General features: G+C 44.5%; 1 protein-coding gene across 2 annotated transcripts in view; it reads left to right on the plus strand.

The window, feature by feature from the left end:
* The first annotated feature begins 410 nt into the window (after positions 1–410).
* Positions 411–22,586, plus strand: part of CCBE1 (collagen and calcium binding EGF domains 1) — a 264,285-nt gene continuing 242,109 nt past the window's right edge. Inside the window, exons 1-2 of one of the 2 annotated variants that reach the window (XM_077135326.1) lie at positions 411–990; positions 1,454–1,534. In XM_077135326.1, the coding sequence (XP_076991441.1) occupies positions 857–990; positions 1,454–1,534 (215 nt within the window). In that variant the 5' untranslated portion in view covers positions 411–856. The remainder of the gene's footprint in view (positions 991–1,453; positions 1,535–22,586) is intronic. The other variant, XM_077135327.1, reaches the window with a different exon arrangement.

The raw sequence follows: 22,586 nt of genomic DNA on the forward strand, positions 1-22,586 counted from the left end.
TTAAAGTTGCGCGCTGCAGAGAGCATTTAAAATCCGGAGAAAGACCCGATGAGAGCTCGTTACGTGTCTGGATCTCGAGTTAGGAAGAAAGTAGCGGCACGGTTTATTAGGAAACGAATTGACTGGGGACAGTCTTCCAAGCATTTTAATGAAGACAGACTAAGCGCTAACAGCGCTTTTTTTTTTTCAGGTTGCAGAAGCAGTTTAGGAGGTTCGCTCGAACTTTCAACTCTTCCTTCCTCCCTTATTCCACTAAGTGAAAAGAAAAACTGGGATAGTGGAAAGACACAATGTAAGGTCCTCGAGAGAGGTGAGGTAAACATGGGCCTGACCCCGTCATTAGAAATCAAGTGACAACAGGAAGGACGCTTATTAACCCCTCTCCTCCCCCTCCCCTTTCCCGGAGTGAGAACCGGCTCCTCCTCCTCGTCCTGGTCCTCCGACCCTGGTGCAAAATGCAAACCACCGCCTGCTTTTCTCACCCTGCTCTTGCCTCCCAGCGGAGGAAGAGGGAAGAGGGGAAGGCGCAGCCCAAAGCTGAGTCAAGGAAGTTTGTCAATTCGGCGGGAACATCCCGAGCCAAGCGATCTGGACCTCGGGACCCTCCGCGCCGGCCCGGCACCCGCAGGCACTCTCTGGAATTTGAACCCAGCACCCCACCTCCTAGCCTGCTCCCTAAACCCGCAAAGCCCCTCGAAAGCCTGAGCCTCGCGCAGGTGGCGCAAACACCCCTGCCCTCGGGCGCCCCCTGCCGGGGAGAGGGCAGGCGGCGGCGGCGGTGGTGGCTGCAGCGGAGGAGCCGGGCGCAGGGTGGGGAGAGAACTCGAGCGCCGGGAAGAGGTCGGGAGCTTCCCTGATGGTGCCGCCGCCTCCTCCGAGCCGGAGAGGAGCGGCGAGGGGGCGGCTGGGCAAGAGCCTGGGTCCGCTGCTGCTGCTCCTGGCGCTGGGACACACGTGGTCCTACCGAGAGGAGCCCGAGGACGGCGACAGGTAAGAGCTGCCAGCCGCAGCGGAGGGCGAGCCCCAGGTTGGTGCGCGCCCAGGGCGCGGGAGGTTCCTCCTGGCTCCGGCCGCAGCGACCCGCACGCCCCCGCTCCTCTAGGCACCGGCGCGGGCTGTGGTCGCCTGTCCTGGCCAACGTGTAACTGTGCTCTAGGGTCACCCCCTCCGCGCTCTCAGCCTGGGCTCCCCCCGTTTGCGGGCGCGGGCTCCGTGGTACCCCGCGTTCCTGCTGCCCTCCGGTGCCCCGCTTCTGCAGCTCTTCCTTTCTCCTCGCTCTCAGCGTCTCGGTCTGGGCGGCTCTCCCCGCCTGCAGGGGACCCGCGCCGCTTTTGGGCGCGGAGGCGCAGATCCCGAAGTCCTGGTGCGCAAGGGATTCCCCAGCGCGCACGCTGCCTTCAGCTCCCCAAGAATAAACGGAGTGTACTCTCCACCTTTTTTTTTTTTTTTGTAGAGAAATTTGCTCCGAAAAGAAAGTAGCGACGACCAAATACCCGTGCCTGAAGCCTTCGGGCGAGCTCACCACGTGCTTCAGGTGAGGCTCCGGGGCTCTGCGGAGCCGGCGGCGGCGCGCGCCCCGGCGGAGGGGAAGGCGGCGCCCTGGTGAACCGGTTTGGAGATGGGCTCAGGGACCAGGGGACATGTCGTGCTGGGAGGTGCTGGGTGCAAGCCTTTGTGTGTTTGGGGGGTGGGGGGTGGGGTGGGCTTGGGTCACAGCGTTTGCAGCTTTTAGTGTGTACCCTGAGAATGTTTACCCTTCCCTGGAGGGCTGCTGTGGTGGAGGTCGGAAGGAAGGAGGGAAGAGAAGGGAAGAGGCTGAAGGCTTGTGAAGGAAAGTGGATTGGATTGTGAATGTAAACAGTGGGGCATAGCGAGGATGCTTGAATTTGCGTCTTGTTTTGAAAATACAAAGTCAACAACAAGGAAATATTTGGCACTGGGCTGTTCTTCTGACCTTCTCTTGCTGGGACAGAGTGTGTCGCTGTCACGGCCTCTGTGGGCCAAGGGATGGGAGGATTGTGGGTAATGTGGTTGTGTTGGGTGAAACAAAGAACGTCACAATTGTTGAGCCACAAGGAGAAGAGGAACAATCTTTCTTAAAATGTGGTCCTTAGATCAGCTCCATCAGAGTCACTTGGGTGCCTGTTAAAAATGAGCCAGGGTGGGGCTGGGGAAACTGCAGTTTTAAAACTGCTCCTTGTGTGGTTTTCATGCACAACAGAAAACAGAGAATCTGTTCAGTACTTTTGGAGGTGAGGGGCGATTGACTTTTTTTTTTTTTTTTTTAAACCATTGAATTCCTGGCTTCTGTTGCAGTGCTTTCATGGGATGGAAGAGGCGTGTGTCCATAAATATTTACAAGTGTCTGCTGCTTAAGGTACTGTGCAGGCTGCTGAGATCATACTGCACAACCAAATGCTGTCTCTGAGAATCTTACAATCTGCCTGGGGTGCTTGCATAAATATTGTGTAGTACAAGTAACACAGCAGTCTGCAGAAGTGAACTTGAAAGGAAAGTGAGTTTTACTGTTTGGAATGTTGTGGCAGATGAATCCATCATGATGCCTTCAGCTGCAAGAGACATTATTTCACATACCCAAAGGTTCAGATGTAAATAGTTCCAGGGCTTGTTAGCTTAGTGGTACAAGGGCACCGTCTGTCACAGTTTGTACCTATATTTTTAAATCTGTCAGTGGTGAATAGGATGACTTGGGTGAATCAGGAGTCACTGCTTGGGGTTGGGAAGTGCTGCCTTCTTTGGGCGCGTGAGGGATAAGCATTGAACACAATGTGTTAGAAGAGGTGGGGTTATATTTAATTGGCAGGTAAAGACATTAGGAGGTTAACTGGGTAACCGAGGTCACCCAGCTGTTTTTAAATGACCCGGTGGTGCTGGAGGCAGGCTTGCGTGCCTGGTTCCAGCCCTGTGTTCCATCCACACGACAACAGTGTTGCTTACGCATTGTTTTCCTATCACACAGTGTCAAGTCTCTTCACTTAACATGGAAAGTGCCCCTGATATGTTTTGCTCATTTGTCCAATCCCTGAAGGTCAGATTCCAAATCGGTGACAGTTACAGAATGCATGTCAGACTTCCAGAAACCACTGGTGTCTGATTATTCTAAACTGATTGCATTTGTTATGCTGTTACTGTCATCTTTTCCAGATTTTTCAAAGCAGTGTGGTGTTTCTTTTACATGGAGAGTCTCAGCAAGGGACAACAGCAGCATCTTGATGTTTTCCTTTATAGCTTCCAGAGAAATGATCTATAAAATCTAATAAAAAGGATATTTTATATCAAGGAGAAGAGTCAAGATTTTATTTTGGGGAATGAAAGGAACGTGAGGAGATGTTTTCAACCTGAGGAGGTGGTAATGGTCCTTGTGAATATTAAATGCGTTTTGGTCTTTTTAGAGCTGAGTCACTTCTTTCATGGAAGTTTAGAGTTCTCTGGGTACTCCACTGGTTTTATGCTTTTTTCCATTACTTATTCATCTCAAAGACAATCATTTGGCTCAAAGACAGTCAGTTGGCGGTTGCTGCCCTTGGTTTGGTTTTGAATCCCAGGCGTGGAGAAATTAATGGTGCTCCTTGGTTTGTGAGTTCTGACTGCCCTGACCTGTAGACAGTTGCTATTCAAAGTCTGGTCTGGAGGCCAGCACAGACGTCACCTGGGAGCTTGTTGGACACTCGGGGTCCTTCCCAGACCTCCTGAATCAGCACCCACATCTTTACAAGATGCGCATTAAAAGCTTGAAGCACAGCCATAGCAACCAGTGTCCTGAAACACTGGACGCGATACAGGGCAATTTGGACAGGTCCTCAAAGGACCGTGGAGGTTTCTGTAGATGAGTGAATAGTTCTGCTAACGAACCTGAAACTAGATGAAGACCCAGCCTCTAGGAAAGTGGATTGTCCAACCCTTGGGTGACCCTTATTTAAGTTGTAATTAAAGAAGGCAGTGCTGTTGTATGGGGAATGCTAGCTGGCTGGGTATAGCCTCTCTCCCTTACCAGGTGTGTCTTGGGACACAGTCTTCCAGCAAAAGTAGAAGCAGCCTGGAAACTGCTTCTAGCATTGTTTTTAGAAACACTGAGAATGAAGATGAGTTTAACGCTAAAATGAACATGGTAGATATGAGTAATAAACTGGCGTGCCATCTGAGACCTTAGTGATTAGGAGAAGAAAAGATGGACTTAGAACATCCTTTGACCTGGGCCTCCCTGCCTTCCACCCTTTTGCAAGTGTTTTACTTGATTTTACCTAAGTAACACCTTCCCATGGTTGGCTTTTTATATTATCTACAAAACAATCATGACAGCTTGGTGACCTAAGTATTTACTACAGTTCTATGTGCTTCGTGTGCTTTAATAGCATTTGTATTCCCAGTTTTACAGAGGAGGGAGCCAAATCTCAGAGGGATTCAAGTAATTTGCCCAGGGTCACAAAACTAATAAGTGTGAGAGCCAAGATTTAGACCCACTTTTTCTGACTTCAAAGCCTGGGCCCTTTCATTATCCCAGAGGTACCTACAGAGAGGGCTGAATTTTCCAGATTCTGGGACGTGCTTAAGGAAGACAACTACATTCAGCTGACTATAAATTCAAACGATAGTTTCATAGAAAATGTCAGCACCTTCCCCCACCCTCCACAGTGGTCTTTCTGAGTGATCAGTGTGCTTAAGTTCTGCTTTAAACAAATGACTATAAATTATACTATGTGAAAAATTGTTTCATACACATTTGGCTTTCCTTCCTAGCATTTCATCTTAACCACAGGATCTATGTCTTTATTGTGCTAAGTATCCAAAGTTTAGTAGGCTCTTGTCGAATGAATGCCAGTGACAGCTTGGAGAATTTCTGAAGCGCACATTTGCTCAGCATTGTAATCTGACATAAGGCATATTCTTTTACCATTAGTTAAGATATCAGAGTTGGTGTGTGATTTATTTGAACTTTGAATTTATTACCACCAAGCTAAGCATTTGAGGTTAGCAAGCATTACCCCTTTTGTGGCTTTTAGAGTTTTTCCCCACAAACTGACTTTTTCCCCCTTCTTTCCCAAACCCTGTATTTTGAGCAAAGTTTCACATTTACTTTACCTTTCCTTGGTTGGGTTATATACTAATAAAATAACATGTTAAAGACTTTTTTTATTAAATAAGGATCAAGGAATATGCCTGGTAGGTGTAGAAAACATCAGTTTTGGGGGGGTGAGGTTCGTCTGATAAATCTAATTAACTTTTTGATCCATTAATTAAGGATTATTGAACATCTATTATGAACTTAATAGTCCTAGAAAATGTTTGTGTAGAAGAATAAGATGCAGCTGCTGTTCTTGAGAGGTTACAGACTTAATTTTGGACCGAGGCCACTGAAACTGGCAATATATAACCCATGGTATATGATTGTGTCCAAAGCCGTGTAACTTGTACCATGCTGTCAGTACTGGGGAAGAAATTAGAAGCAGTTAGGCCTGGCTTATGGCAGAAAGAAGACCTCCTCATTCTTGGTGGTTCTTCAATTTGGTTTGTTAGCAAGTGTCTTTCTGAGTTGCATAAGGTATGTTTTCAGTTCTGGTGGTTCATGGACCTCTAGGTAAGATAATGAGGTATCACTGCCCCTCAGCCGGGCTCTTGCTGGTTGGTGGCGTCTTATTAGGTGTATTGCTGCTCTTGCTTGTGATGGCTCATATTCCCACGGGAAAGTATGCCATGGGTATGTAGCAACCCCCCTTTTCTTTGAGATATCACCAAATCCTGTGAGATTGTAGAAGTTAATGTGACATTTCTGTAGATGTGTGTTCTAGTTTGCAAGCTGCTGGAATGTGATATACCAGAAAAGGAATGGCTTTTACAAGGGAATTTATTAAGTTGCAAGTTTATAGTTCTAAGGCTGTGAAAATGTCCAAATTAAAGCAAGGCCATAAAAACATACAATCTAAGGCATCCAGGGAAAGATACCTTGGTTCAAGAAGGCCGATGATGTTCAGGGATTTTCTCTCTCAGCTGGAAAGGCACATGGCAGGATCTGCTAGCTTTCTCTTCACCAGCTTATGGGGGGTGTGGGGTGGGGCTCTGTCCTCTCTTTTGGCTTTGTCGGCTCTAAAGCTTTTTCCAAAATGGTTTCCTCTTAAAGGGCTCCAGTAAGCAACCCCACCTTGAATGGGTGGAGACACATTTCCATGGAAACATCTAATCAAAAGTTATCACCCACAATTGGGTGGGTCACATCTCCATGGAAATAATAAAAAAGATTCCACCCAGCAATATTGAGTGAGGATTAAAGGGCACGTTTCTTTGGGGGTTCATAATAGCTTTAAACCAGCACAACGTGTTTGTTTGGAGTTTGAAGAGCAAGAAGGTCATTTCATTAGAGCGGCCCCAGTACCAAATGAAAGCACTGAGCTCTACTTAAGGATACACTTGGGGGAAGACTAGAATGTGCTGTTCTGCTGGGTCAGGTTTCCTGAAGAATGCTTTGATTTGTCAAGAACATACGTTAACATAAGCACTTCGTCCCGGTTAGGATCCCAGCTCAGTTACTTAGTTTGGTGACGCTGGACAATATTTTCATCTCGGTGTTCTTTCTCGCTTGTAGATGAGGATAGCAGAACCTAAGTTACAGGGTTGCTGCGAGGATTAAAAGCACTTTGGAAAGTGCCTGGCACTTCCTTCTCACCGCATCCCGAGTCAGGCCTGTTGAGCCCATGCAGCAGGTGCTCAGTGGACATTTGTTGAATTGAGTGTATAAGATTGGTGAACTTTACAGCGCTTATTTTTGACACAGCAAATTCAGACCAAATCCGTAAACAGCTAGCATGTTTGTATACTGCTCACACACCAGTTTCTAGGTGATTTTCCAAATTTAGGGTGGCCTGGTAATCTCGAGCCTTTGGAAAATTACAGAGCGTGTGTCTCTGGGTTCTGCCATCTGCCTGACTACCCATAGCCGCCTGGCTCCAGCCCCTCAGAGCAGCCAGAAGGCATAGCACCATTTTATAGAGAACCAGGCAGGCTGGATCACAAAGGGTCTTATTGGCAGAGATAAGACTATTAAGCTCAGCCCTGGTCTCTCTCCTTTTTGCTGCTTCCACATAGCTGAAGAACCTGAGGGCAGCTCCATGCATAACTGTTGGCTTGTTCAGGGTGTGCAGGCCCCCTTCCAGAAAGCAGTTGTATTTCAGCAACGACCTGGCTTATGGATGTTGTAAAGAACGGGGCAGGGGACAGGCGGAGATGGTTTTGTGCAGAAGTGCATAAATAGCACACCTGCTGACAGTAGCCTCCTGTTCCCCTGTGCCAGGCCGCCTCCAGTGCTGGACTGCCAGCCTGCCAGGGCATGAGCCACCTGTCCCTCATTCACGACCCCGTGTCCTCAAGAGGCTAGCCCTGTGCCTGTTCAGAGTGCGGGTACCATGTGTACCTGTTGATTGGCTGAGTGAATAAATATATTAAAGTTGGAAGTATATAGTAATGAGACTTAACTTAAATCTGTTAGGCCTTCCAGAACCCCTGCTGCTGTCCAGGTGTGCTTCCTCGCCTAGCTCAGGGCCAGGGAGGCTTTTTAAGAAGCCAGAGATGAGCTAGACTAACTGTACCTCTTTGTGCTGCTGCCATTGTTCCCAGCTGAACTTGCTCAACTCTAATTGCTAATGGGTGGCAGATGCTGGTTCTGGCGACACCAGCACTCCATGAACTTGCATTGTTATTGTAAGTAACTTGCTTGTTACTGTAAATAACACCTGGAGAGGACATGTGCATTCCTGGCCACGCAAGTTGCAAGTTGCAGACACAGGCCCTGAAGCAGGGACTCCCAGTTGTGTCCCTCCCACACCCTTTCATCTCTTAGTAAAGAATAGGTGTGGGAGGAGGGAGGGAGGGTGGAGTGTTGGTCAAGGCAAGGTTCCATATCACTTTTCAGCCATTTTCAGAGAAACAGTACAAAGTGATTGGAAACAACAAAGAATGGAGCTCGCCGTCAAAGGTGGCGCTTTCACTGGTGCGCTCTTTGGGACCAGATTCAGTTTCTACTTCTAATGTTCCCAAAGTCCGTGCTGCCTGACTTCCTGCGGTTGGCTTTGCGTCGCCTCTCCTAATTGAAGCTGGGGTGCGCGTACCTGGAAAAAACAAAGGTGCTCTAGATGATCTATTTTCTCAGGAGAAAGATTGCATTTCAATCACTGGTTTCCATGGCAGTGTGGTTCAGCTTCCCCAAACCTCCCACCCTCCTGTTTGGCAGGACCCGGACTGCCTCTGTGAGTTCGAGCCTGAATTTGGGGCACGACTGAGGGTCTGAAGAACAAAGATTTGCCTTCTCTTCTAGTTTATTCCCTTTACTTTGGGGATAAGAAAGAAAACGGCTGTCAGATCTGCAGCTCCTCTTCTGCCAATCTAGGACCTTCCTTTTCCATGAAGTTATTTACTAACGTTCACGTTTCATCGGCAGTTTTCATTCATCCGCTCGGGAGGACATTTGAGTCTCTGCTGCGTCAGGTACAGTTGTAGGTACTTAGAATACACCTGTGAATAAAACAGGCAAAACATTAAAAAAAGTCTCTGCTCTCATGAATTTTAATTCAACTTCTCTTCCAGTAAAGGTGTTTTGAGCCAAAGATAATTCCTTTGGGATGTTTTTAAGATAGTTATTTTTGGCAGACATCTGATTAATGTCACATTTGGGGGGCTAAGATCTCAGAACTTTCTTTGGCTCAAGTACATCCTTTTAGTAAGAGAAACCTCACAGTTCCGAGCAGGGATGTCAAAGCCTGTGGATGGTGGCAGCCAAAGCATGGGGGTTGTGTCTTGTTATATGTGTAGAGATGAGCAAAAATTTCGCATGTGTCAGAAGTTTCTTCCAAGAATGATCAGAATGTGAAAGTATTACAAAGAGGAGGCACATTCTCTTACTGTGGGTCCTGGGAGTTGGAAGCATCAGGACTGTGACAAATGTCCCTGTCCCTCAGCATGGGCCAGTGGCCCTCAGTGGAGTCTTACAAGAAGGCCTGCCCCTCCGATGTTTCTTGGTTCTCCTAATCCATTATGGAGCAATTGTTATAAATGTGTCTGAAATCTTCTGGAGAATCGTTCCCTCCTGAAATAACTGCACAACTCCCTACACCATTGCACCCTGCACGATATATGAGTAACTAAACTTTTGACCTTTGATTTTGAGTTGCCTTTTGACAATGCCAGTCGTTAAAAACTCACAGACTCCTATGTCGTGATGACTTCTGACAAGGAGTATGGGGAGAAGTGATGGAGAAGAAAGAACTATTTAAAAGAGATATTTTGAGGAGTGAGAAGCACTATCTGACGATGGTATTTGGGGGAAGAAGAGAAGAAAATTGGAATTCACTATTTGACATATTAGGAAGGCAAAGGAATGCTGTGAGCACGGCAGAGAGGAAAAGTGTAGTATAAAGATTTGTAAAGGATGGAGAGGTGCCTATGGAGATGAAGTTAGGTACAAAGAGAAAGGATTCTAGTAGTTATGTAGGAGCTTCTGACCCTGGTAACAGCCATTTTGACTTATTCAGCCTTAACTGAAGTTAGAATCAAGGCTGACTAAACATACAAAGTCTGGGAGACTTAAAAACATCACTTTCTAAAACCTTCTGCCTGTGTCTGCCACAATTTGGACATCAGAGGCCTCGAAAAGCCATCACGGAGCCAGGCCGTGCCCCCTCCCCCATCCCCCCTCTTACCTTCCTTTGCCTTCATTTGCAATTGCTCTTGGTAATATATCCAAGCTTCATTTGGGGGGTTTTCTACAGAGAAATGGCTCATGGTTTTTGTGGTGAAAGTTGCCCAGCAGAGCAGAGATTGTTTTCTTAGGAAAACTCATCAAGACCCCAAAGACTGTTAAACTAATTGAAGGTTGTGAGAGTGATCCCAACCCCCTTTGGAGACAAGGTCATTAAAAAGAAAGGAAAAAAACAAAACTTGCTGGAATTTAGTTCTGGCAGAATCTGCATGGTTAGAGAAACCTAGAATGCAGTATACACTGGGCTGTCTCTGAGAAAGCTTAGTTGAAGGATTTTTAATTCTGTAAAAATTGATCTGAATGTTAACTTGCATTTGTTTTCTGGAGCCTCATTCTTGTTGTTCTGGCTTAGTTACACAGATGTGGGGAGAGAAACTTTATCCAGTATGTTATGTGGAGGTCACTGCATCTAGCAACAATTGTTATCTGAAACACAAAAGAGAAACAAGGAGGAAAAGAAAAGCTTTGAATAGCCAAAACTGAGATTACAGAAAAAAAGATAATCCCAAGGTCATGTGCTTTTCTTGGCCATGCCCTGCCTTCGGGTGTTTGCTGTCAGACGCTGGTCTAGTCCTTTCTCCCTTAGGGGGCCGGGTACATGCGAAGGTTGGGAGCCAGGCAGCCCGACTCGGAGCCTGTGTTCTCCTTGACCACCGAGGTTCTCTTGCTTTCCTGCCAGCTGCAAATTAAAAAGAGGGATCTGGAAGAAGAAGGAGGGCTGCTGGAAATAGGGACAGCAATTACGCTAGGAATGACTGGTCAACACCTAATTTGGACAAAAGCAGACACAAGAACCAACTGTCCACCTCCCTCTGCCTATTCACCCCTAAAAAAACAGCTCATACTGGTGTCATTTAATAAAGGGGCCTGGGACATGACCTAGCACACACTCTAACCTCCGTGGGCCCACTGTCCATCATGGTTATCCAGACCATCCAAGCAGAAGGACTTTCAGCACTACTTGAGAAAAAGCATTAAATTTTATCTAAAATGGCATGTCATGCTATTTTGTAACTTTCACCTCTGCAACAACTCGCTCTCCAGGATGGTGCGGGATGCTGAAGGCAACATTGTGTTCTGACCATTTACTGTGGGAAATGCAGGAGCTCAGGCCACACCCCACACCTAACGAATGCGAATCTGCATTTTTACCGAGTTCTGTAGCTGTTTCCTGCACATATTAAATTGAGAAGCGCTGCCCCCATTGCCATTGCATAACTCCGGGCCCCTCTCACATGGCTGTTATGTACGTCCTGTGAGGCCCTGGGACACTGATTCTCAATCCAGGCTGCGCGGTGGAATTGCCCAAGGAGCTTTTAAGAAATCCTAGTGCCCAGGCCATACATCAAACCAGTTACATGAGAAACTCTGCAAGTGGGTGCCAGACACAAGGAGTTCTGAAAGCTCCTTATGCGAATCCAGTGCATGCCAAGGTTGGTTTTCAACCATTGCCTAGTGCTAAAGCTGAAGGGGTGAGCAGCCTAAGTCTTTGCCAGAGGCTGGGTTGATGGCCTCTATGGTTTGTTCTTGTGGCCGATCACGCCTGTGTCCTCCCAGTGCCTTTTATTCTTGCCGTTGAGTCCAGGTCTCTCAACAGGGACCCTACAGCTAAGGCTGGTCTCAGGGGCCCAGCAGCATGCCTGTAGTCTCCCAGCCCTTGCTGACCAGTTCCTATTCTTCTGACCTCTCCTTCCTGGTGTCAGGGGAGAAGTAGTGAGCTGAGGTGAGTCAAGAAGGCCTTATGAGCTATCTCTGATCATCTTAAACTTATCGTTCAAGAGCCCGTGGTGCAAATGCCACCACTTTTCACTCTGTGTTGCTTGCTCTCAGCGTGGTATCTGGGGCTACTTGATGAACTTTGATGCATTTTTTCATAAATATTTCTGATTTGTGGCTACACTGAACCTTCTCCCCAGATATAAACATGGCTCAGCATATTATAAATGAAGGCTTTTTAGGGTCAAGCTGTGTTTTTCTTTCCTTGCAAGCATCAAACAAAAACACATTCTGTTTTCTCTCCGTAGGGTGGTAGGACACTTATGGGCTGGCAGAGCGTCTCTTTGGCGCTCCCGTCCCTCCTCCCACCATAACTGAAAGAGCTTCTCAGCCACCAGTAACACAAACTTCTCGTAGGTCCACGTGAACCTTCTGCAACCCGAAACCCTGTGGCTTGACCGCATAGTTATAATCTGAGCCCTGTATTTACTGTATGTCCTTAACCAGGCCATCCCCAAATATAGGTCTACATACAATGCATGTTTACCCACACATAATTACATATATTTTTTTATAATGGCATGTGTGCCAAGTCATAAAAATGGGGACTTTTATACATAAAGAAATAAAGGCAGTACAGTCGTATTTCAGATGTAGAGGTGTTTCTGAGGCCCCTACCAAGAGCCTTTGAGTTTGAGGCTTAACAGGACATGAGGTGGTTCACAAGTCACCTCTAGGCTTTTCGTAATGCAGTTTCAGAGTCGGACCATGTGAGTGTGGCCTCCTGGTATAGAGGACATACTCGGAGTAGATATGTATATTTCTCAGTGAACGCACGAAAGGATCTGAGCAGACTCCTGACAATTTCCTTAGCATCTCTGTCTTCACCACTGTTTGCTCCAAGTTTTTGTCCAGAGATCCTCAAGGCTGGGATGCACGTGTTTAGGTCACGATGCAGGTGGAAATGATCACCCACGTGGGGGACATAAGCTTGCTGCTGGCTGTGGACAGGTGGCCTGGAAGCGTTGGTGGCCTGGGCGCCGCCCTGCGATCCCCGGGTGAGAGAGGTTTGAGGCCTCGGCCTGTCCCCTTGCGCGCATATGGCTTCACGTAATATCGGATTGTCTGAGTGCGTTCGGTCTCCGCTCTCGTGTCTTTGCAATATCTGTTTTCATTTTGCGAAGCCCTTGGGTGCCAGGACTGTCCTTAACTCTCTGTCCTGGATGGAGGAGGGTTTCATATGTGCTTCTTAGGACTCTACGATTGAGAATCCTTGGCTCCCAAAGAAATTTCCTTAATGGCAAGGGGGAAAGCACCTTTTCCTTCTAGGGAAATATTTTGCTACCATCCCAGATGACCTACTCGGCTATAACAATGGAGTTTCCCAAAAAAGAAAGATTAAGGGGTTTTTGACATTAAGAAAGGCAAAAACATAAATCTCTGCTTTGGTTTGCAGTTCCTGCAAGAAAGAAGAAATCTTAATTGGAAATCTTCCTTTCCAAAACTTTACCTTCTTTATGATGACCGTCTGGTAACTGCCTTAATGAACCTTATTTGCTCATTGTATTTTTCATATCACAGCAACATATGACTCAGAGCTGTGCCCCCCCCCCCCCATGATCTGCCCCCTACATGGTAATACCTGTTAAGGGACTAGCATGTATTTTTCCTGATCGTTCTATGTATTTCCTAACAGATAGACTTATTTATAGACACGGGTTTGTTCTGGAATTGCTTCGCACTTAAGAATAGGTGAGGAATGCTTCCCCATCGTTATGTGGGACACTGATTAATATACCATGTTCCTTTTATGGCATGGTTCTCATTGCATGAATGCATCTAATTCATCTGTTCCCTGGGGAGATCTTTATAAGGCAATTAACAGTTGGTAAGGGCCCCCTCTCTGATGTTTTGGAGGATTTAGGTTTTAAATTTGATGAATTTCAAATATCAAGTTTTGCCAAAATGATTGAGAAGAGGGTACTCGAGTGTAAGGACACAGCCCGTGGCCCTGGGACGTGGCCTCCAGCCTACCCTCCTGCCCACTGGGAATGTGGCCCTGCGGTCAGCCAGGAGCCCTCGGGCCCCCTGAACCCCAGTCGTGGCATGGGGGGCCGCTTGATGATGAGTCTGTCCACATCTCACAGTCTGCCTGTGACTGCTCCCTGCAAGCAGAATAAAGGAAGGAGCTTGGCTTTACGGTCCAGCGAATTTGCTTGACCCGAGGGCAAGCATCTCTACTGTGAAGATACTGTGGGACCTGGGGAGTTCTCGTCCTTTATCATCGGGGGGAAAACTAGGTAATAGCCATTTAGGAGCTTCTGCTGAATCTCTTAAATGCCTCTGATAGCTTTTCCTATCCCAGTTATTAAAGAGGGAAAAAAAATAATGTTTTTAATTCACATAGACATGTTTTGAAAACAGCCTCCTTTCTTTGCCACAGGCATGTGTTGTATAAGCAGAGAGTCCATCGTTTTACTCTGTAAAAGTTTTATTGACCCTTGTCTCTCCCATCGCTGGCTTTTCCTATTTCTTTCCAGATGTGCTGTCCTACCAAATCCGGGGTGGACGGTGAAGTTTGTTTCCCCACTTAGCGGGGAAAAGCTGTAGTCTTATGCTAACTTCCCACGTTCTGGAAAGATGAAATTAAAGCTAATTTAGGAATAAAGGAAGCTTTATTAGCTTTATTTAATAAAGCTAATAGAGGAAGAAGGTTTGAAGGAGACATTTAAAAATCGTCATGCTGCAAAAGTGACAACAGAGGAAAAGGATTTTTCTTCTCATAGAAATTATTTCACATCTCTCATCTCTTATAGCATACCAGGGTTAATGTCTTATAGTAACTAATATTTTATATAAAAAAATTTAGATTCCAACATGTATATCATTCTGAATTTATGTATGTTATAGACCGAAGAAGCTTCTTTGCCCAGCAGTTCCTTGAGGGATCTTGGAAAGACCTCATGTGCTGATTTGCCCACTGTAGCCTCCTCACCACTATCAATATTTTGCTTCCCAAAATTGGCGCTGTTTAGATACACTAAGAGAAACAGTGAAACCAGGCCATTAACTACATGATTGAGACCAACAGCTCTTTTTTTTATCCTTTCCCCAGCCAAGGTACCCACATAAAAGGGAGAGACTTCTCTTGAATTACCCAGGTAACTATCAGTTTTTAACATCCTTTTCCGCATTTAAGCAGTCTTCCTTTAACAAAAAGGTATCCTACTTGAGTTTCATGTTAAATCAATGGGCTACTCATTAGTTTGACGCTTGGTTTTTTTCATTTCCCCACTGTTAATACTCTTTTCTTGATATTTTAAACTTCCTTATCTGTGCCTTAACCTGTACCTCTTTTAAAAGTGTTTCAGCTAGGTTGGGGTTTTAATTTGATGGAGGAAAGGAAATCTCCACTTCAGCCTTTGCTTTTCATTGTTTATTACTTGAGTCATCATAAAGAAAATAATGTGCGTGTTTATTTTTTTGAAGGTGAAGAAAAGCTGACTGTATCTTCCCACGAAAGGTATATATGAAAATTTCAAATATGTTAAAGGAGACTATGAGTTCCCATATGCTCATCACCCAGATTCCATAGTTATCTAGATTTTTGCTACATTTGCTTCATCTATCCCTTTTTGCCTTTGCTAAAGCATCTTTAAAAGCAAACCCCAGACATGACATCATTTCCCCACTCTGCATTTCAGTATTCATCTCTAAGAAACTTGACATTTCTAGGCACTACCGTAATGTCACTATCACACCTAAAAAATAACTATGAATATTATTTTTAAACATTTACTTTTCCAAATACAGCAAAGGTCCGTATTGTGGAGTAATTTCTCATGCATTAAGTCACGAATGAGTGGTTCTTCTTTTCTCACCACTGAGTGATCTTAGATTTTAACAGGTGTGCCTGATTCTGAACTAGCTTCTAGGATGGAAATCCTGCACTGTACCTCAGGATGCCACATTGGAGCTCTGTTTAAATGGAGCAGAACTCTCTGTAGGGTAGTTTTTCCATCAGTCGCTCAAGGATTGTTAGTTGTTTGTGTTTCAAAAGTACTTAAGTATGATTTTATTTTACCTCAAAGATCGTTCCATATGTTTGACCCGAAGGTAATGTTATAGTGTGAATGTGGTGTAATCTTAGCAAATGCAGACGTCGTTTTGAAAGGAAAGCTAACATTTTACTGATATTTTTAAGGGTCCTTTTAAACCCAGATGAACAGACCTTTCTTTTTACTGCTTCTCTTGTAGCAAAATTAAATTCGTTTTAAATTGGGCAGATTGAAATACTAGTGGGCAATGAGAGGGAGGGGTAAAGGGGTATGGGATGTGTGAGTTTTTTTCTTTTTCTTTTTCTGGAGTGATGCAGATGTCCTAAAAATGACGCACAACCATGTGATGATATTATGAGCTATTGATTGTACATCACATATGAACTGTATGTGTGTGAAGATTTGTCAATAAAAATATAAAAGAAAGTCCCACCAAGCAAAATTGAGCTAGGATTAAAGAACATGGGTTTTCTGGGGTTACAACAATTTCAATCTGGCACACTGTGCAATAAATAGTTGAGCTTTTTTTTTTCCTTTTATGTATACTAATAGTTATTTTATTTTTTTAAATTTACTTCCATTATATAGTTCAATAAAAGAAAATCTTTGCAAACAACAACAAAAGATTCATTAACACTCAATTACAGCATTAGTGTCACACATAAACAAAAGCATGACAAATATTCTAAAGCAAAAATTATCTATTATAGTATTGTCTTTTTAAAATCCTGACACCTATTCTTATATGCTTTAGATGCTTATGTTTAGAGTAAAAATCAATCATAACTTACTGTGTGCTTTTAGTTAACTTTTTAAAATTTAGGTTTGCAGTATGATTGAAATTACAGATGCACAAAATTTGGAGTCAAGTCTTTGAGCTGGTGAGAAAAACAGCGGCCTTGTATTCTGCTCTTTGTTCCTACCCAGCCATGGCCACTACTTTCCAACTTTATTAGCTGACTTTTAAAGTTACCTCCTTATTAGTCACTTGCTTATATTTCTCCTTTAATTTTTTCTTCAGTTTTTGGCATTGTATTTCAACTTCTATGGGAGAAGAGACTTCAGCTGTCTTCAGATACCTTATACACACTTAGCTCCCCAAAGCATACTTTCCGGTATAGTTATATTACAATTTTGGATAGAACAGTGTTCAGTATTTATATTATGACATGATATTCCATTGATATATAAACCATATTCCATTGATATATAAACCGTGCAATATACCACGGTTATTTCTCGTTTGTTCTGTATGCTATTTCTTCCCTATAGTTAACAATCAGCTTAAATTAGTATATATTTATGTACATATATATATATATATATATATATAAAAATCCTGAACCCAATACCTGACTTACCCCACTTATATAAGTTCTTCCAGTGTATATTCAGACGTAACGAAGTATTCCGTCATTTTGTCCTTCTGGAGGAAGCTCCTCCCCAAGTGTTGGGGTCTCTAACCTGAACTGGTTTTTCATGAAGCCCACAGCAGCTGTGGCCTTGGCATCTCCCTTCATTGTCATCTGGGAATCTCTGTCTCCTTGTGGTGTTGGCTTCCGTGTGTCCTGGATCCCACACTTGTCCCTTTCTTCATTTACTTTTTCATTTTGGGTGGAACGTACGGTCTACTAATTTCCTAGGAGAGAGAGAGTGTGGGAGGTGCGTTTGAGTTTTAGCCGCGTGCATCTCTAGTTGCCTAATTGATCCTCACTTGGATGTCTTCAAGACATTTCAAAAACGACATGTCCATGTAGAGATGTTGACCTTATTCTTCCTCTCCAAACAGATCCTGCTTCATGCAGTTGCCCCACTGCTAGGTTTCTGTAACTTAGTAAGTGGCACTAATACCGTTAGTTGCTCTAGGCAGAAACCTACGCCTAATTTTCGATTTGTCTATTTCATATACTTTCCACATGAAATCTTTCATCTAATATATCTGCATTTTAGCTTTCTCTGATCTGCCACCCTCCTGGACCAGTCTGTCGTATTTTCTGGCCTGGACCTCTTTACGTCCAGTCTTACCTCCTTACAATCTGCTCCCCCTGTGGCAGAGAGGGTTAGCCTCAGCCTGAAGCCAGGTTATGTCAGGCCCAGGCTTAAAATCCTTCCTGCTTCTTGGTGCCCTTAAAACAAAGTCTGCACTTCTTGCCCAGGTTTGGGGGCCCCCGAGTGAGCTGCGCTTTCACCAATCTCTCCATCCTCATCCTGGGCAATCCCTCCTCAGCCTTCCAGGTGCACTGGTCTCTTTTCTTTAGGTGGCAGAGGACGTTCTCCTGCTTTGAGCAGTTACCCATTTTGTTCCCTCTACCTGGAAAAAAGGTCTCCCCCCACTTGTTCTTTTTAAATCCTATTCTTAGCCCCTAATCCTTGAGGATTTGGTTTCAGTGTTACCTCCACAGTGAGCTGTTACCCATCTTCACCCTAAGATTCGTCTTTTTAGGTCATGGTTTTAGTTCTTTATAGCCTTTAAAAATTTGCAGCTTACTTTGTGTGTCTGCTCTGCCCCCCACTTCCTCACCCCCAGGGGCCGTGTTTGTCTTATTTTTGTAACCCCTGTATCTAGCCCAGTGCCCGGGCCATTTATATGTGCAGAACACGTGCTTGTTAAAGCGGCAGTGATACATATGATTATCGTGTAGCGAGAGTGTCCTTTTGAGCCATGTTTATTATTTGTGGTTTTAAATTTATACTTGAGCTTTTTCCAGTTATGTGAGGGAGGTTACATAAAACACATGAAGATAGCATAAATTAAGAGGCAAAAAAAGATAAATTAGGTTAGAGACTTAAGAAATGGAGCCAGGACTGAGGCTACAAATGCACGCCATAAAGACATACACGTATGCTTTGCTATGGGTGGGCCGTTTGGCTCTGAGTTTTCTAGCAGCCAGTGAGAAAAGATAGTTACACAAGACCATGTGGTAAAAACAGAGCAGCACCCAGGAGAGCTACAACTGTTCTTTATGTTCAGACCAAACAGAAACTTCACCCGGGGTTGTTGTAAAGAGAGCAGTATATAACGTGATGGAGAGTGTCCCAGTAACCGACGTGGTAAGTTTCGTAGGAACAGTTGCTATAATGACCTTCAAGCATAGACTGCTCCTTGCATGCCAAGTACAATTTGGTTAAAGCTAACTTATGGGGCCCGTATGACAGGTCCAGGTTATATCTGTTGTATGTTAGATGAAGCTGCCCCTGTCATCTGTGCCACCTCCTGCTTCGAGAGGCTACCCTACCTGGGTGGGGTGGGAGAGATGCTGGCTTTAGCTTTCGTTAATCAGAACTTCCTCTCTGTCCTAACCAAATACAGCTAACTTTCACCATTGTACTGCTACTCTTCTTATTTCCAGCTGTTGAACACAGACTTCCAGTTTCGTTCCTTTGCAAATTCACCCATTTCTTTTTATCCTATACCTAGGTCTGGTGTATATTTCCTCTAGCAGCATCTCCTAGCTTAAAGGTTTTAAGACTCCTGGACAGTATACTTTGAGAATGGCCGAACGTTCTTTATCTTTGTATTTTAATGATGGTCTCAACTTTCTCTGCTATCTGCTGCACAGGTTTCTTCTGAATGTTTCACTCAGTCATTCTTTTGTGTCACTGGGGTCTTAAAGAGAATGGAGTTGAGAGACTGAGGTAATTTTCCTTAGCTCCATAGAAAAATTAAATTTCTTAACATTCTAAGCAGCCACCTCCGAGTAAGTCTGCTCAGAACAAACCTGAACTCCGAGGAGGAGAAACCTTTAATAGTTCTGTAATCCTGTGGGGGGGGGGGGGGGCAGGCAAAATTGCTGTAGGTTTTTGTGACTCTTCCTTGGTGTTTCCCATATATAGCTCAACGTGCAGCGGTCGTTTAACCTACTGATTGTCATCATAGAAGATAAGCAGAATTAAAAGACTTAGTTCAGCACCATGGTTGGGATACAATTCAGATGTTTCTCCTGCAGAATCGGCTCTCATACCACCAATTGGAGATGTTGTAATAGATTAGAGTGCTCAGGGTGCATCACGGCTGTCGCTGTTGGTGATAAGGCTTTTGTCACCGGAACTAGAGCCACTTATAGGAACAAAAGTTGTTGGTGACACTTGGTTTGGGCAGCTGGTTGTTTTAGTTGGCCTTGGGTTCTTTCCTTCAGCATTCTTTCTTACGATCCATCTCACTATTTTTATTTTGTATGTTTTACTAACCATCCTACTTCCATCATGAGTTTTTGCAAAGAAACCATGGGTGGTAAAGATGAGGTGTAAGAAAGTGTAAATGGTAGTCATGGTGATGATAGAGAAAGGCCTCTGCTTTTGAGCAAAACCTGGATGTAATTAAATGCTGGATTTGGTCAGAGAGGTTTAGGTTTTATAGCTACAAGCTATTGTTATTTATTAAAATTCTTGCAGAAAAATAACTTTCATTGTAAATCTGAAACTTTATAGATCGTAAATCCTTTTTCCCTATAGGAACAGTTATTTTTATGACATAGTTGTTGATTTCACAAGACTTTTTAGAAATGCAAGCATTATGTAACAGCAGAAGAGATTGTGCTTGTAAAATGTTTCTGGATGGTGCCAAATAAGCATGTAACAAATTATATCAATTTTGGTTGCATTCAGAAATATTCTTATTGACTTTGTTTTTAGTAATAATTGTAAGTAATATGCATTGAATGCTTTCTATGTGTTAAGCAACGTATATTATTTTCTTTAACCCTCTCAACCATCTTATGAGGAGCAAGTTATTTTTATCCTCATTTTATAGTTAATTTAGCCTTAGGTTTCAGTAACTTGCTCAAAGTCACACAGCTTAAAAGTGGTACAGTTGCAGTGGTGTCGTGTTTCCAATTAATTTGACTGTTCATTCTTTACTCATTTTCAGTAGAGTTTTGTTCCTGTATCAGTTATTGCTGCGTAACGGAACACCCTAAAACTTAGTGGCTTTAAACAGTAGGTATTTTCTGGCTCACCATCTGTGGGTTTGCAGTTTGGGCAGGGCTCAGCAGGTGTGATTTGGTTCTTTCCTTGTGGTAGTGGCTTGGGTAGCTTAGCTTGGGCTGGGGAATCTAAGATGGGCTCTTGCCAGCTGAGGTGCCTCAGTTTCCCCAGTGACCTCTAGCACATGCACCCTCATCATTGAGTAGTTTAGACTCAGCTTCTCTGTGTGGCCCTGCAGATGTTCCAGGAACACAGGGGTGGAAGCAAGCAGAGGGGGAAGCTGTTGAGGCGTAGGCTGCTGAAGCAAGTGCTGGCACGGGTCAGTCACTTCACTGCATTCTGTTGATCAAAAATCAAGTCACAGGGCCAGCCCCATTTCAGGAAAGGGTGACCCTTGTGGCAGGAGGAGTGGCCTCCACACAGGGATTTGGGGGAGGGGATTTTTGGCATCCATTATTGCAGACGAGCTACCATGGTTTTCTTCACTAGAGGTCTGTAAGTATCACCCTCTGAAACATAATCTTTATTCACTTGCCACCTGTTTTCTCTCGCCTGACTTCTAGTCTCATTGGGTTACTCTGATTCTTCAAGCAGCTACTCCAGCCACTTTTTTTTTTAACTATATCTTTTAATTTTGTATATACAGCAGTTTAGAGTTCTTGGCTTCACGTTCTAGCCCTGTTATACCCACATTCATCCACCTACAATCCTGTGTGAATAAAGACTGTCCTCATGTCCATGACAAAAGGCCATCATGCTACATTTTCTCCTTCCCATCCTTTTGAATGTTGTACAAGCTTAGCTCTTCTCTTGCTTGAGTGCATTCATCTCTGTGTTATCCCCAGACCAGCACCCTTCCAACTATCTCACTCTTGCCAGTGAGGCCAACATTTCCCTTGATCATTAAAACTTCTGTATTGGAGTATCAGTCCCTTTCTATCTTCCCATCATCCTTTCTTCTACTTAAGGCAGCACATAATCACCTCTTCCCCTCACCACTCACATTCAGGTTTGTATCAGCTCATCCCTCACTTAACACATCCGTTCAGAGTCCTTGCCCTCCCTACCTTCCCTCTTCCTACTCCACTGTGTTCTTTCCATGGCAGCCAGTGTCAGGAAATGCTACTCGTGTGACCCACATTCTACTGCTTCCCTCCTCAAGGACCCCCTCCTTCCCAATAGCTATTTTTGATTGCAGTGTACTTGAACTGCTTTCCCTAGTGGCTGACAATAGCTACAGCTTGCTTCCCCCAAACTTAGCCATATTTAAAAAAGAATTTTCCTCTGATATAATCATTAACATATCTTATGCAACTGCCCTCAGCAGATCACTGCTCAAGGGCAAATTGTGAAGTAGCCTTGAATACTGGTCTTAGGTTTAGATTTATTTTGATGAGTTTCTGAAATGTCTTACACAGCAGGGTGCTGGGAAGATTATGGGGTGGCGGGGTGGTTGGTAGTACATAGATGCTTTACCGAGGAAGAAACTGGCACATCTGCATCAGGGCAGCATCCCCATAGGGGTGGTTAGGCTGTGCTATAGTGTGGAGCCAGGGCTGCACACAGGCACGTCGCTGTGAGGCTAGTCTTAAGGAAAATTACAGACAAGGCTAGTCTTAAGGAAAATTACAAACAAGGCTGAGAGCATCTTCCACTTCCCTCAGAATCATCCTTTCTGTCCCTCCGCACACCTCCTCCCTTCAAAAATTTGTTGATTTCCTTGGGTTCTTATTGCCTGCCCCCTTTGAAGAGAAAAAGTATTCATTACCATTTATAGATGGAGTGAAAGTCATCCCTATAATGTGTCCATTTCTTTATTTCTAGTTGTGGGGTAAAAATCAATACTGTGATCATCATCATCATCATTAAAACTGTACTTTGGAGTCGAATTCTTGATATTCTCACAAGCAGTGTGGACAACCAAAGCTACAGGCTGAGCCCCCCCAGTCTTGGGGTTTGTTCATATGAAACTTAACCCCACAAAGGATAGATCAAGTCTACTTAAAATTTAGACCTAAGAGTCACCCCCAAGAGAGCCTCTTTTGTTGCTCAGATGTGGCCTCTCCCTCAAGCCAACATGACAAGCAGTCTCGCCACCCTCCCCCTCTCTGCGTGGGACATGACTC

Source organism: Tamandua tetradactyla, chromosome 18 (genome assembly GCF_023851605.1).
Source record: "Tamandua tetradactyla isolate mTamTet1 chromosome 18, mTamTet1.pri, whole genome shotgun sequence".
Lineage (NCBI taxonomy): Eukaryota > Metazoa > Chordata > Mammalia > Pilosa > Myrmecophagidae > Tamandua > Tamandua tetradactyla.